The sequence below is a fragment of the Anastrepha obliqua genome, chromosome 4 (assembly GCF_027943255.1).
Source record: "Anastrepha obliqua isolate idAnaObli1 chromosome 4, idAnaObli1_1.0, whole genome shotgun sequence".
Classification (NCBI taxonomy): Eukaryota; Metazoa; Arthropoda; class Insecta; order Diptera; family Tephritidae; genus Anastrepha; species Anastrepha obliqua.
Genome location: NC_072895.1, coordinates 113,997,744 through 114,014,065, shown reverse-complemented (window position 1 = coordinate 114,014,065; position 16,322 = coordinate 113,997,744). Strand labels below are relative to the sequence as shown.

Below are 16,322 nucleotides of genomic sequence, written 5' to 3'. Positions count from 1 at the left end.
CCATTCGTCTAAAAAGACCAGAATTATGGGCCAACAACTCTTGGTTTTTGCATCACGATATTGCACCGTCTCACACTGCACTCGTTCTTCATGACCATTTCGCCAAAAATTCCACACATATCGTTCCGCAACCACTGTATTCGCCTGATTTGGCTCCGTGTGACTTCTGGCTATTCCCAAAACTCAAGAGACCACTCCGGGGAACGCGTTTCGAGTCGATTGAGGAGATCAAAGCTGAATCGAAGAAGGTGCTGATGGCTATACCGGAAATGGACTATTTGGCATGTTTCGGGGATTGAAAAAATCGTTGGCATAAGTGTATTTCATCGAGGGGGGATTATTTTGAAGGGGATGAAATTGATTTACAAGAATAAATAAAGATTTTTCATTTTAAAAGCAAATTCACCTTACTTTTTGCCCACAGTAGTATATATATATATATGTATGTATATCTACTGCTAACGGAATTTAAAAGTAACAGTGCATTTCCTTCCACACGTGGAAAGGCTCGGTGTATTCTTTTTAGATGCGAGTACAGCTGAATGCATGTAGAATGATTTTCCTCTCCTTTTCTCGTCAGACTACTAAAATCCAAAGCACTCTTCTCTCTGCCTAGCTTAAATAATGCAAGGAGGAATAAACTATGGAATAAACTTTGTTAAGAATACTGTGAATCTTCTAAGAAAATTTTTTACAAAAAATTAATTGGCTTCGTGGGTGTTCTCACAGGACACTATCCGCGAGATAGGCATGCTGTGAGACTTGGAGTAACCTTGAGCCTTTTTTGCGTGAGCTCTATGGAAGATGAGGTGAAATCATGTCAGCACTTTCTCCTTAGCTGCCCTGCTCCTGCGGGTCTAAGATTTTGGCATCTTGGCTTTTACTTCTTCACTACGCCTGCCTGCTGATATAGCAGGCCTTGATATTAAAAATCTGATGAACTTCATCAGCAGCATAAAGCGGTTAACATAACCGCAACACAGTCAGTCATCGTTTATAATCCACATATACTAAACCAATCCTTCTTGTCTTCCTTCAAGGAGAGAAGAGTGAGATATGGAATAAAGGGTGTTGGGAATACTGTGACTCTTCTGTTTATAAAAAAAATGTACACAAAATTAATTAGCTTCGTGGGTGTTCCCACAAGACACTATCTGCAAGGTATGCATGCTGTGAGACTGAATTTCCTCGATTATTTTTGTGGTCTTCATTCAAGGTGGGAAGAACGAGATATGGAATAAAGTTTGTTAGGAATACTGTAAGTCTGCTGTTAAAAAAGATACAAAAAATTAATTCACCTTACAATGACTATGAATACTCGTTTTTAGGAACTTCTTTTAACTCATTAAATTTTTGAAAATAAAAAAGTATGTGTACTGAAAAACGTGGATTTCTCTATAAATTTTGGTTAATTTAAAAAAAAATCATAAATTTTCTAAATGAAAATTTAACACGGATTCACAACTAATTAAAAATTGTATATGTATAAAAACATGTTTTTATCGATAAAAAAAACTGCAGCTGCACATAAAACTCATACTAACAAAAACTTGTGCCAATATAGAAATGAGGAAAATTGTATTTCGGAAAAAAAATTTTGAAAAAATTTAGAAATAATTTAATTTCGATAAGGAAAGTGTAACATTCGAAGGGAATTAGAGTGGAGGAGTCACGCCATAACAGTAGTAGTGGCTGCTGTACGAAGTATGTATAAAGTTGTTTGGTGTTTAAACAGTAGCAGGAGTAATAGTAGTGGTAGTAGTAGTAGAAGAAGAAGTAGTAGAAATAGTAGCAGAAGTGGTAGTAGTAGTAGTAGCAGAAAATAATAAATCACTTAATACACGCCGTACAACATGTTGGGCCTGTTTGCAAACAAATCGTACATAGTATGAGTAAAAATAGAAACAATTTAAAAATCATGTAAATAATTAATAGAGTTAAGTCTTTGTAAATTTAAGTAATAGAGCGCAAAGAGGACTGATAGAGTATAAGCAATGTAATCATTTGTTATATAAATTTCGTATTTTTTTTTTTTTTTTTTCTTTTTGTTCGTTCTACAGAAATGTTATAGATACGCTATCAAGTACGGGTAATATTTTCTTTCTAACAACTAATAAAGTGTGTCAACAAAAGTTAAATACGTTCAATATTAAGAAAGTGTTTACGTTGTAGCACAAAGTGGCATGAGATTATTTTTGTGGTGGTGTTAGAGAGGGAAAGAGAAAACAAATGGTATAAATAAATTAAAACTTAAATAATATAAAAAAATCAAATAAAAATAATACTTAATAATAAATTAAAGGCAGCTAAGGGTATATAAGAAGGGTAGCAAAGAAAAATGGTTATATAGTTTTTAATGTTGCGAGGTAGCCATATTTATTTCAAAAATTTTCTTTGCGCACTCTTCTGCAGCATCTATTGAAGTATCCAAAGGTTATCCAAAGAAGCACTCATGGCTACCCGCAGCTTCAGACTTGAGTTAGTATAACTAGCCTCTCTAGGGCATGCTTCAAAAAGCGGCTAAATTTTTTACGTAGTTCAGGTGTTTTTATATTTAACATTAACTGCTGCCAAAAATAATTGGCAGCTATGAGTACCAAAAAAATATAAATGTAACCACAATTCTGATAATATAAAAATAAACAAACTTGAAAACGCAATTATTGGCTACAAAGAACAAAACAATCGTAAGCTAAATTTTAGTAAAATACTCAAACAAATTAAATTATTGTTTTAAACGATTAAATGTATACTAAGTAACAGACAAGAAATGGAGAAAAAATAAATGTATATAATATATTTTATGTAAATATATGTATAAAAAGCAAAATTTCAGACAAGAACAAAACGCAGTAAAATATTTTGAACGAAGACAAAGAAACACATTTGCTTTACGCACAGCATATTGTAATTTATGTATATTAGAAATATTTATGTTTTAGAAGAAACTTGGAATTTTTTTTTTCTTTTTTTCATAATTGAACTTATATTTGTAAACGTTATTGCAGATAATGATTGTTTGGACTTACCATCGCTCAATACTACTTCGGGTTGGCTTGGAACTGGCGCTTGTTGGGTTTCTATTCTCATCACTTGGTGCTCTATAAATAAAACAAGTCTTATTAATTGCTTTAAAAAAATGGAAAATCAAAATACAGGGTGTCCCGTGGCAGAATTATGTTTTAAATTTAAAGTTTATTCCTAACCAATGAGTTCATGGACGGTGGTTAACTTTTTTTTTTTTTTTTTTTTTTGTCGGTACAACTAGCAAGTGCAGCACTCAGACATTAATTGAGTCCATTGTACTACACTTGGATTCCCTTTTAATTTTCTTTCAATCTACCCGATCTCCGAAGAAATCTGAGTAGATCTTGTGGTGCCAAGGAGCCAAGTTGGTCGCTTTGTTACTCATACGCAGAGTTGGGTGTAGTGCGGTAAATAATTAATACAATAAGATTTAGTGATCATGAAACCCTTAAGCAATAAGCGAATAGTTAAAACACTGAAACACTCAAGATGATAATGAAACCCTTATTTTAACTACTACTAAAAAATTGGTGGTAGTCCAAAGTGCCCAACCCTGTTCGTGCGGGTTATTTAAGCTGCGATTAGTGGTGCCGCACCTTAGCCATAACCGAGACTGTGGCAATCAGCTGTTCTGATCAAACATATGGCCATGACTGTAAACGATTATAGGTGCCGCAAAATAACGCCAACGTAGGCATACGCCTATTGAATTTTGGCTTTTCCCCTGTAACAGTAAGCAGCTGTGCAATATTTCACATTTGTTTTTATATGTGCACAATTACAAGTACGGTCGAAAATATTGAACTCGGCGCTAGACGTTTGCACGATAATTCGTGTCAGTCCGTTCGCAAGAGAGCGGCTGCCTTGGGACTTTCAAAAACTATTGGGCATGAAATCTTCAGAAAGGATCCTAGACGTTTAAGGCTAACGGAAAAGAATGTACGCAAAAATTTCTGTGAGACAATGTTGGAGCGATTTCGTACCGTAAACACCAGCTTTTTGTGCGAGGAACCCATTTTCATTTAAATAAAAGGAAATAGGTAATATGTGGCCGCCGTAGCCGAATGGGTTGGTGCGTGACTACCATTCGGAATTCACAGAGAGAACGTTGGTTGAAGTCTCGGTGAAACACCAAAATTAAGAAAAACATTTTTCTAACAGCCGTCGCCCCTCGGCAGGCAATGGCAAACCTCCGAGAGTGTATTTTTGCCATGAAAAATCTCCTCATAAAAATATCTGCCCTTCGTAGTCGGCTTGAAACTGTAGGTCCCTCTCCATTTGTGGAACAACATCAAGACGCACACCACAAATAAGAGGAGGAGCTCGGCCAAACACCCAGGTGTACGCGCCAATTATATATATATATATATATATATATGTCTATAGGTAATATGGCCTTATTGGTAACTTGAAGTACAAAACCCACTATTAAAACATCAACAGCCACTCCGCAGCCCCAAAGTGAGGGTTTGGTGTGCTGTGTCGAGTAGTCATAATTGGACCATATTTTTTTACACATTTTTCGTTCCCACAACAGTCGGTTATACGTAGCAGGAACGACCGGGATTTATGTTCGGCCAAGGACTGTCACTTCAGCTGCATTCCCCCCGTATATGTATGGAGAATGTTTATGCTGCTACAGCAACAGCAACCATATTTTTTTGAAAATCGTCTAGGGCAAGTAATTTCTGTGGACGGTGGCTCTTATCGGCATGTTTAACGATTATTTTCTGCCAATAATGAAAAAACATCTTTTTCTTCAGCAATATGGTGTCACGCCATACACAGCCAGAGAGAGCATGGCGTCACTATCTGATTTATCTCCTAACAAACTGATAAGCCGTTTCAGCGACATATCCTGGCCGCCCAGGTCGCTCGATCCTACGCCTATGGACTTTTTCTGCGGGGGTACCTCAAAAGTAAATAAAGCAAGTTAATGGCCTCCCGACATCACTTCTCCAGCAAGTGACAAAGAGTGTGGAGCCCTGCTTCCAACAGTGTATCCAACGTAACGGTCAACATTTAGAGGAAATAATTTAAAAAATAAAGTCCACGCTAGTCTTCTTTGTATTAGTTATTAATATAAAATTTTAATTTAGTAATTATTTTTAATTTCTAACTCTGACACGGGGCATTCCCCGTCATCTATTTCAAATACCTGAAACATCTTCTGGTTCTGATTGACTAACTGCGGCAGTTGTAATTGTTAATTGCTTCGTCTGTTGTGGTGCTGAGATGGGCATCGAACTCAGTGGCTCTGATTCGGAGAAATCAGTATCGGTATCTGTTCAAAAATAAAAATTAAACCAAAAATTTTGAAAATGTCAAATTTGAAATAAGAGGATTTCCGCTCATGACTTACCTTCTGCTCAAATATGAACGAGACGGTATCAATAAAACGGTCCGCGGATGACATATGGCAAAAATAAATTTTTTGTTTTTGGTAGGACTGTTATAAGCTTGCATAGCAAATTTCGGCGTGATATGTCACATAGTTTGTTTTCTGTGCTACTATAAACAAGTCAAGCTCGAGTGTGTTCTTGTTGGAATAACAAAATTTCAAACAAATTCTTTGAATTTCCATCGTTAAACTCGAAGAACACACTCGAGCTTGACTTGTTTACAGTAGCACAGAAAACAAACTATGTGACATATCACGTTAAAATTTGCCATGTAAGCTTATAACAGTCCTACCAAAAACAAAAAATTTATTTTTGCCATGTGTCACCCACGGACCGTTTTATTGATACCGTCTCGTTCATATTTGAGCAGAAGGTATAAATATACATTATACTTACATTCACCATGAATGCTCTTCTTCTTACGCTCCACCGTGCGTTTGTATTCGTTCAATTCATCATCGGTAACATTATCGAATGGATTCTTAGCATATGGCGCCTTATAAACGGCTGCATTATGCTGATAGCCACGTTGTATGATGCCCTTGGAGGCGGCTCCCATTAGCACAACATGATCTCCGGCCGACGAAACGGTGGCATCCTTAATACGATTGGCTTCGTCCCATGTAACACCTTCGAGGATGTGTGATTGTGGACCGGCGGATATTTTATCAGCGCGACGATTGTCTTTGATCTAGAGGGATATTTTTTTTTGTTTTTCGATTTTATTTTTCTAATAAATTACACAATCTTACCTGTTGTTGCAAACGTTTGAATTCTTTCGGATTTGTTCCCGCTGGCACAAATTGCAAGGGATCTTCGATGCGTACTGGTGTAGAGTGTGTTGGTGAACCTTCAGCGACCCACTGACAACGGTATGTGCGGTAAACGCGCAGTTTAAGCAGTTATGGGAGCAGGTATGTGGTATTTATTGATGGCATTGGAATTGGTGGAGTAGTAGTGGTAGTTCGAATTTTTCGCAATGTGTACGGAAAATCGAATTCGAAAATGGGAATTTAAATTGCATTTCATTGTAGGATATGGCAGTTGGTTTTTTTGTTTGGTTTTTCAGAATTGGAGATTTGGGGTTTCAGACAACGCAATGTGACGACAATTTGTAATTTGACATAAAATATGCAATGAAAGAAAGAGAAAGAAAATATTGATAAGTTTTGGTTTTAATCATATTCACTGTTCGAATTAATAACTATATTAGGTGAATAAATTTTAAAAGTTTGCAGATTGCTTATTATTATTATTTATTTTTATTTTTTATTAATTTTTTTTTTTTATTATTATGATTTTTTTTTCTATTCCCGCAAACATGTTTTCAGTTGCTCGAATAGGACAAGCCAAAAAGCCAACTAAGATATATGTATGTACAGGGATATGTATAAGAAGTAATTTTATTAAAAAACAAAAAGAAACTACGCGCAAAACATATCAATAACTCTACACGTTTGAAAACAAAAATTAATATTCACAATATTCGAAATTTATTTGTATGACAAAAAATCGTAAACACTTGAGAAATAAAGAAAATATTTGTTAAAATTTAGTCGTGAATACTTGAAAAATAAAGAAAATATTTGTTAAAATTTTTTCTCATTAATTTTTGTTTAGTATAATATTTTAAATTAAAAAAAAAACAGTTTTTCATGTAAACATAAATTGCAAATCAAAAATAGCTTACAAATTTTTTATGATAAAAAATTAAATATTTCATGTATGGAGTTATATTTTTTAGTACAACATTTTGTCAATTGTACACAATTTATTTATAGTAATGCATTTTTGAAGTTATATATTTATCTAATATTTCAAATTAATTTTTCTTCAATCTCTGTTTTTTTAGAATTGTTCATTCGTTAGCAAGTAAAAGTAAAGCAAAGCAAACCAGTCAATACATATAAAATAATATATACAAAAATAATAATAATAAATAGTAAACAAAATTTTGAAATAAAACTGTTTAAACAAAATAATTGTGTGCCCATTACTCAGTGCAATTAATACAGCATTCAAATCGCCACTAATTGTGAATGAAATTTTTGTGGATTTTTGTTTTGATTTCCTGACCAAATCATATTTCTCGCGGGTGGTTACCCGATTCAGCTGCTCCTATTCCAAATTGTTCCCTTTGCATGGACAAAATCATGATTCTGTATTCAAAATAAGAGAGAGAGAGAGAGTTGGAATTTGACTAAGAGAGTTGGAATTTAAAAACCCAATTAATTTAATTGGCAACGATTTCTTTGCTAAAAATTTTGGAAAGCCCTAAATACACGAATTCCCAAGGAATTAAGCAAGCCCTTAACGAGTTGTTCACTTCATAATAATTTGCCACAAACAACTGAATATAAATTTTGTTAAAAAGTTCTGTTTTTAAACTAATTTTTATCTTCATTATTTATACATTTTTTTCGACTGGTTTAACCCCTTCTCCTATCAACAAACGCAGACAATCGCAACTGGCCATAATGTAATTACTAAAAGAACTTCAAAAACAGACTAAAACTTGAACAGCTGACTAGGTTTCAATAGATTACAAAAAAAAAAAAAACTGCAAAACAAAAGCCCAGCTAAAATTCACAACTACTTGTTTAGCCACCCAAAGTGGATAGAGGTGCTGAAGCGCATAGTAAAATTATAGGAAAATCTTAATTCTTAAAATAATAGCTTTGGACACTAATCAACCCTGATGAGATAAGAGAGGCTATGTGACTACAGCAGTGATTTTGACACTTGATGGTCAAGGGCTGCTACTTCAACAGCATTCCCCTTACATAAATGGGGGAATGTTTATGCTGCTAAAACAACAACAACACTTGTTAAGTTTCAGCAGCATTTCAAGCAATTTTTTTATACAGTTAAATTAACAGCAACGACGATAGGCCTCGCAACAGAACTACTATTTTTTACAAATTACAATTTTCAGTTAAGATAAAGCCGAAATAATTATCGAAAAATCATGCAAGCATGCAGCGAAATATACAAATAAAATTATTTAAGCGGTAAAACATTGCAAAGAAGACAAACAACAATTCATATAATTATTAGTTCTTTTATCGATTTCCAGTGCGCAGGCAATTTCATAGAAAAATGTCTACAAATATTATTAACAAAAAATCTCTGGAGCACTTTCCATGACAGTAGGGTGGTATACGTCAAGGGACCGACACGGATACGTTTCCACGACCGGATGAGTTCTCACTACCGAATACGTTCCCACGACAGTCGTTTCTACTCCACACAGTCAGTCTGTCACTCCAGCAGCATTCCCCTTACAAGTATGGGAAATGTTTATGCCACTACAACAACAGCAACAACACGGTTTTATACCCGACCGAGAGCTGCCACTCCAGTAGCAGTAGCATTGCATTCAGAAATCTTTGCGGAGTTTCCACACTGTTACAACAACAGCGACAAATGTCAATTTAAATAATAGAGCTGACTTCAAATGCTCAGATCTGCTGCTAAAAATTTAAAACCAATTTCATTCTTCTTAGTCGTAAGGCAAATTTCAATATTCGAAATGAACAGCTTGCTTTTTTTTATAAAATTTTATAGACATTTGTAAAAGAAATTTCCTGCGTACCGGCGATATGTACAACGATATGTACAACGATATGTACAATTCGAAGGGTTATATATGTACATACACATACATATATATACATTTTCATAAATAAATATGTATGCATGCAACTAGAAGATAGCATTTTGGGCTGCTCAAAGCTGGGTTACATAAAAAATATATTTTTAGATGTTATACAAATGTTAAAATTACAAAGGTTTTGATTTAATTATAATATTATATGTATATACATATGTTTTATGCGTTAATGAGTGTTAACATTTTCTTTCTCTTTCTTTCTGTATTGTTTCAATAGGATTTTTATTATAAATGTCAGCACAAATAAGAAGCAAAAGCTTGTTCTCTATATTTGCTACCTTCAGAATTTTATAAATCAACAAAAACAAAAGTGAATCGAAATTATTCTGCATTGCATAACGCGACTTTTTTTACATATCTTTTAGATTGCGTTCCGGTTTTGATTTCATTATCAAACTACATTGCGCTGCCCCCCTCACATTTCTTCGCAAAATCACTCCATTGGGCAAAAAAAAATCGAGCACTATCCGGATGATTGATTGTTGGTATGCGGGTGAAAGCAACGTGGTTCTAGCGCGTTCCCTTTAGAGGTTATTACTCAAGCGAAATTTTGTTTATATTTTAAACAGCAATCCAAAGAGTTAAATCGACCAAAATCAAAATCCAATGGCACAGTATTATTTTGTTTAGCAATTAAAAAAACAAAAAATGTTCATCAATATATATATTATTTATGTATTTCACTTGCTTTGCTTTACCGTTTACACATACACAATAAAGCATTGACTTAACTAATAAATATATATATACTTTTTTTGGATTAAGCATTTAATTGTATTAATCAATTTTTAATTTTTATTGAATTACTGCAAAGCTAAGTAATATTTTATGGTACTAAATATGGATGGTTATCCTGTAAATTGCGATAGGTTGTTTATATATGTATGTATGCACGGCTGTAAATAGGTAGGTAAGTAGTAATAGTAGAAAAAGTTGTCTATAGATACATACATATGCAGTTAGCTCTATGAAGCGCGACAAGGATCGAAATGTGACTTTCATATACAAAACAATTTAATTATCTTATTTTTTTTTGTTGAACTTGTTATTCTTGAATGACTACCAATATAGAAAAAAATTAATTATACTTTTATTTATAAAAAAAAAATTTAAAAAAAAAACACCGTGTGTTAAAACATAAAAACATCACAACAAAAATCTTAAAACCTAGATAAATCTTTAGAACAAAAACAAAACAAAACCAATCTCTAGAACAAAAACAAAATTCTTAAAACAAAAACAAAAATCTTTAAAACAAAAAAATAATAATCTTAATGATTGTCAATATAGAGCGAAAAAAATTAATTGAATTTTTTTAATTATTTTATTATTATTTTTCTTTTTTGAACTCGTTATTCTTTAATGATGGCCAATGTAGAAAAACAATTTAATTATTTTTATTTATTTATTTTACTTATTTATTTATTTTTTATTTATTATTACTTTTTTTAATTCTTTATTTATTATTATTATTATTTTTCTTTTTTTGTCGAACTTGTTATTCCTTAATGATTGCCAATATAGAAAAAAAATTTTATTATATTTTTATTTAATAAAAAACAAAAACTAAAAAAAAATACTGTGTTTTAAAAGATAAAAACATTTCTAAACAAACAACAAAAATCTTAAAATATAGATACATCTTTAGAACAAAAAAACAATGTTTAAAACAAAAACAAAATCTTTAAAACAAAAGCAAAAATCTTTAAAACAAACAAAATCTTTAAAACAAAAAAAAAAATCTTTAAAACAAAAAAAAAAAATCTTTAAAACAAAAAAAAAAAATCTTTAAAACAAAAGCAAAAATCTTTAAAACAAAATAAAAGTACATTTTTTTTCTTTTGCTTGCCAATGTAGGATAAAAAATTAATTGAATTTTTTTTAATCTTTTAATCTAAAATTAATTGAATTTCTTTTAATTCTTTTAATTTAATTTACTTATTTTTTGTTGAACTCGTTATTCTTTAATCATTGCCAATATAGGGGAAAAATTAATTATTTTTAGTTATTTATTTATTTTTTTTTTTGTTGAACTTGCAATTTTTGAATGATTGCCAATATCGAAAAAACAAATTAATTAAAGTTGTATTTTTCGAAATTTTATATTCTTTAATTTCTTTATAGTAATATTCACCGATATAGATTACCAATATAAAAAAAAAATTAATTAAATTTATATTTTTCGTTTGTTTTTCTTTCTTTTCTCTTTGGAATTTTTTATTCTTTAATTTCTTTAATATTTGCCGACATACAAAACATGTTAATTAACTTTATATTTCTCGTTAATTTCTAATTTTTAATAAGAACTTAATTTGTATTACTCTTTTTATTCCTATTTTCGTGTTTTTAATAATATATTGACTGTTTATTCCCCTTGTTGTCACTTATTTTTCGATCCTTGCGTAATATGTGCTAATTTAAAACTTCTTCCATTTGTTAATAATTTTCTTTTTAACATTTTTGTTGTTGTTTATTTTGTGTGTGTAATTTATATGCCTTCCATCTATTCTATATGAGTTTACTTGCTCTAACATAGGTTCAAAAACAAAAGTCTTATTTAGAAGCTAAGCAAAAATCGCTATGGAATGTTACGGAGTAATTAAAAGGAACAAAAAAAAGGAAAAGAATTATAAACATTAAACACTTGCTTTAAAATTATATGATAAAATCTAAAAATCAAGTGTTTCAGGAACAGAGAATTATTAAAAATTTAACGATTTTGTTAAATTATAAAAATTAAATATCAAGAGTTTTAATGTCTTTGAGGTCGTAGTGTTAAATTCCCTCATAATAAATGTTGAGTATCTACGGAAATAAACAGCACTAATTTTAAATTATTGCCGGCGCCAAAACTTTTACCTCGAAATTACAAGAGGATAAAAATAAAGGCATTGTAGATAAAAAAAAAAACTAAAATAATTAAAATAAACAGTTCCGTTAATAAAATCGGAAACTTCCCAAACAACAAAAAAAATTATTTATGTATACAAAAGCGCACTAAGCTAAACGGAAAATTCTAAAAGAACAAAGCAATTAGAACAATAAAAACTATGCTCTTCCTAAGTATTATATTTTAAAATAAAATTAAAAAAATTAAATAAAAAAAAAATATATATAAATATAAAAGAAACAATTAAATAAAAAAAAAACAATTAAATAAAAAAACAATTTAATAAAAAGAAATAAAAAAAACAATCAAATAAAAAAAATTAAAAAAAAAAACGATTAAATAAAAAAAATAAAAAAACAATTAAATAAAAAAAAAACCAATTAAATAAAACAAACCAATTAAATAAAAAAAACTATTGTTTTCTTTTCCCCAACACGATTTTCTAAGAACCTCTCTGAGCAAACAACAAAATTCTTAAAACCAAAAAACAAAGAAGCTTAAGAAAAATGCTAAAACAGAAACAAAAATCTTTCTAACAAAAAGAATCTTTAAAACAAAAAAAAATGTTTAAAACAAAAAAAACATGTTTAAAACAAAAAAAATGTTTAAAACAAACAATATCTTTAAAACAAAAAAATCTTTGAAAAAAAATCTTTAAAACAAATAAAATCTTTCAAACCAAAAAATCTTTAAAACAAAAAGAACCTTTAAACCAAAAAACCATCTTTACAAAAAAAAAAATTTTTAAAACACACAAAAATTTTTAAAACAAAAAAATCTTTAAAACAAAAAAACAAGCTTAAAAACAAAAAAGTCTTTGGAAAAAAATCTTGGAAAAAATAAATTTTAAAAACAAAAAAAAAAATCTTAAAAAGGCAAATTTTCTCAACAAAATACTAATAATTTTACCAAAGTAAAATTTCGTCCAAAAAAATTTGTCAGAAAATATTTCGTAGAAAGCTATTTTTTTTTTTTTCAAAAATCAATGCTTTCCAAACCATTCTAGTTCTACAAAAATAACAAAAAAAAACAAGATGGTGTCTATATTACCTAAATCGTCTTCGAACATAGCCAAATCCACATAAAAGGGGGACAAACTTGAGTTTCGAAGTCATGCAGACAGAATCAACGTCTAACTTGTTTTTGACCATTTTGAAGAGAAGAAGGTAGATTAAAAGCGAAATGTTTTCATAAATTTTCATAACAAAAAAAAAAAGTAACTAATGAAAACAAAGGAGGCATGGTCACTGCCTCAATTCCTATTTGTTCATGGAAATTTCGAAATATACAAACAAAAATAAATTTATTTTTATATTATTCCAAAAAAATATGCTATGATATTAAATTTTATTAAAAATTAAACAAAAAATCTATATGACTAATTAGAAGACACAAAATTAGAAACCAAGAAATGTGAAAAGCTACTTCAAAACTTTTTATATTTAATTTAAATTAAAAAAATTAAAAGTAAATACTAAAAAGAATTTCACGAACTCATTAAGACTAAAACTTTATTAATTCCAAATAAAAACTGCGAATTTTGCATATTCTTCTTAAGTTTTATGAAAAGCGCACTGGCTGAGAGTCCATAAATTTTTTGGCAAAAGTTTAAATGTAAAGTCTTTTTGACTAGCTAAAATTTATTTAAAATAATTTATGGCAGCTGAAGCAGCGTAAACTGCGTAATTAAATTTGTAAATCATAATTAAGAGAAGCACGAATGCAAAAAAAATAAAGTTTTTTAAATTATTTGAAAATTGTTTTGTAATTACACACATCAGTTTAACATCAATTTCTCTTGCGAAATCTTTCGAAAAAAAATTAAGAAAATTTTGTTTTGAAGTTTACGGTAAAAAATGTCCACAATTCGATTCGTTTTTTGCGAAAATATGGAATTTTCACTTTTTAATCAACTTAATTCAAAAGATTATCTGCAAATTACTTAAATGCTTAAGCATCCAAAATGTCGTTTTACAAAAAGTAATAAATAAACGAATGCAAATTAAAATTAAATGTAAGTAAAGTTTTTGTGTGCCAGTTTGTGTGGCCAGGTTGTGAGGACTTCGTTTTTTAAATTATTTGAAAATTGTTTTGTAATTACAAAACGTTAAAAATCAATTTAACATCATTTTTCCTTGCGAAATCTTTCGAAAAAAATTAAGAGAGCTTAATAGGAAAAATTTAAATTTAAAAGCAGCTCACTCAAACAAGTACAGCACAAAAAATGTATTTTTATTTATTTTTTTGAAGTCCTGTCTTTTTTTGCTTAAATTACATGGCTTCTGCTGCCAATTTCAAGGAATTTCAGACCTGTTTTCCGTCCGCCGTATAGAAATTGGGCATCGTACACTAGGCTAAATGGTTAAGCATTTTAGACTATGGCTTTGAATTTACTAGTCAAATCTGTGCGCAAATTGAAAATCCACGAAATTTCATCAAAAACAAACGGCTATATAATTTTAGTACTGCAATTCACACAAATAAAGTAAATATACATACATGCTTACATATCTGCATATATATAATTATATTAAACGCAGTGTTTATATTTCTATATAAGGACAAAAAAACATTGAGCGGCGGCAGCAAAGTATTAGCAGTATTCGTTTCCTATAAAAGCTACATTTATAATAGTTTAAATATTGTTAATCGCTAAATTAACAAACTTGTCTCCCCAAAAACAATTTCCCCTACAATTTGTATTAATATTCGTAGCGTTAAATCGTACATATTTTCATATATGTATTTCTTGCTGGTTCGGTTGATTAGTTGGGGTTTTTGATTTTTTTGTTTTCTTTTTTTTTTGTTTTTTGTTTTTTTTTGGTTTGCACAGATTTTTAGTAGCATCTTTGTGTGTGTTTTTGTTTTTTAATATTTTAGTTCTGACTTGCTTCAGATTTATCTTCAAATGTAATAATCTCTACCTTTGTAATCTTCTTGGGATCGGGTGTGCCAGTTTCCAGTACTTCAACCTTCTGATAGACATTTGGCGAGTTGAGCCATCGGCTGCGATCGCCACCCTTACGCAAATCACCCTTCTTCCAGATGCTGCAAACAAAAACAAAGTGCATTTAACTCTCAATGTGTTCAAATGTTATCTAAGTAAATCCCCTCTCACTTACCCCTGCTTCAAGAGCTCTTCCTCCTCGAGTAAATAGCCCAGCGAACTAACCGCTGGTGGCAGTTCAACGTCGTTCTTCGGTTTCGGTGGATCCGACTTGATCAGTGGATGACGATAAATGTAGCCAGTGCGGTAGCCGGCATTGTCCAACATGCGCATAAGCGCCTCAAACTCAGCGCCGCCCACACGCCACTTGGGTGCGCCCGTAGTGGTCTTTGCGGCGACCACAGCACCACCAGCATCACCGTCAGCGGCGCCAGCAGCAGCAGCGGCCTCGGCGGCATTTGCCTCGACCGTAGCCACAGCAGCGGCGAATTTCTTTTCCAAGTCCTCAGGTGGACGACGGGCCTCTACGAAAATCGCCTTACGCGATTCCTCCGGTATCAAAACCAAATTATCCACACCGACTGGCAGTAGTTGTAATTGTGTTTCGCATGCCTTCACAATATGGCTGGCAGCAAAGAATGCCTCCTCAATGGTTTCCCCACAGCACAATGCACCATAATTACTGAGTATCAACACCTTCGAATTCGGACCGAGTGCACGCACCAACCGATCACGTTCGTCGGCATCCATTTGTGTGCCCGTATACGAGTGTGTGGTCACCTCGCCCAGAACGCAAGCGTCACGGGTCAATGGCAGTAGGCCGACCTTCAGCGATGAGACGGCAACGACGGGTGTGCAGCCAATGTAGATGGCGCAACGGATGTCGGGGCGGGCAGCATGCACCACCGAGTGCAAGGCAAAGTCTGTGAAAATGTAGAAAATTGTGAATAGTAATTAGTAAGAAAGGATTTTCGAAAATGACAATTTAGATGAAAAGATGAACTTTAAAGCGAGCACATCATCATCATATGGGAATTACAGTTCAGGAAGGACAATTGCCTCCTCTACAATACGTCTCCATTCTTCTCGACAGTCCGATTTCGCTCTATGTGGTGAGATTCTCATCATACTTATGTCGTCTTCCACGTCTTGCAGCCATTGTCTCCTTGGCCGGCCTCTTCTTCTTGCTCTTTCACGATTTGCTTCAAAAACTTTTTTGGTCGCTTTTCGCTGCTCATTTCTAGGACGTGTGCTCGTGGTTATACCGTATTCTAATCGTATAGGGCCGAATATTTATCTGAGAATTTTTCTTTCAAATCGCATCAGTAAATTCACGTCATTAGGTGGTAGGTGAGAACCGGTCCTATTATAGTTTTGTGCATT

The 16,322-nt window shown here is 31.8% G+C and overlaps 1 protein-coding gene across 13 annotated transcripts in view; it reads right to left on the bottom strand.

Moving 5' to 3' along the window:
- The window catches only part of LOC129243981 (protein hu-li tai shao), a 120,821-nt gene that overhangs the window by 38,579 nt on the left and 65,920 nt on the right, over positions 1 to 16,322 (bottom strand). For all 13 annotated transcript variants that reach the window (XM_054881507.1, XM_054881505.1, XM_054881504.1 and 10 more), the window contains 6 exons: positions 15,115 to 15,862; positions 14,917 to 15,040; positions 6,182 to 6,292; positions 5,826 to 6,120; positions 5,186 to 5,311; positions 3,030 to 3,101 (listed from right to left, as the gene is read on the bottom strand). In XM_054881507.1, the coding sequence (XP_054737482.1) occupies positions 3,030 to 3,101; positions 5,186 to 5,311; positions 5,826 to 6,120; positions 6,182 to 6,292; positions 14,917 to 15,040; positions 15,115 to 15,862 (1,476 nt within the window). The remainder of the gene's footprint in view (positions 1 to 3,029; positions 3,102 to 5,185; positions 5,312 to 5,825; positions 6,121 to 6,181; positions 6,293 to 14,916; positions 15,041 to 15,114; positions 15,863 to 16,322) is intronic.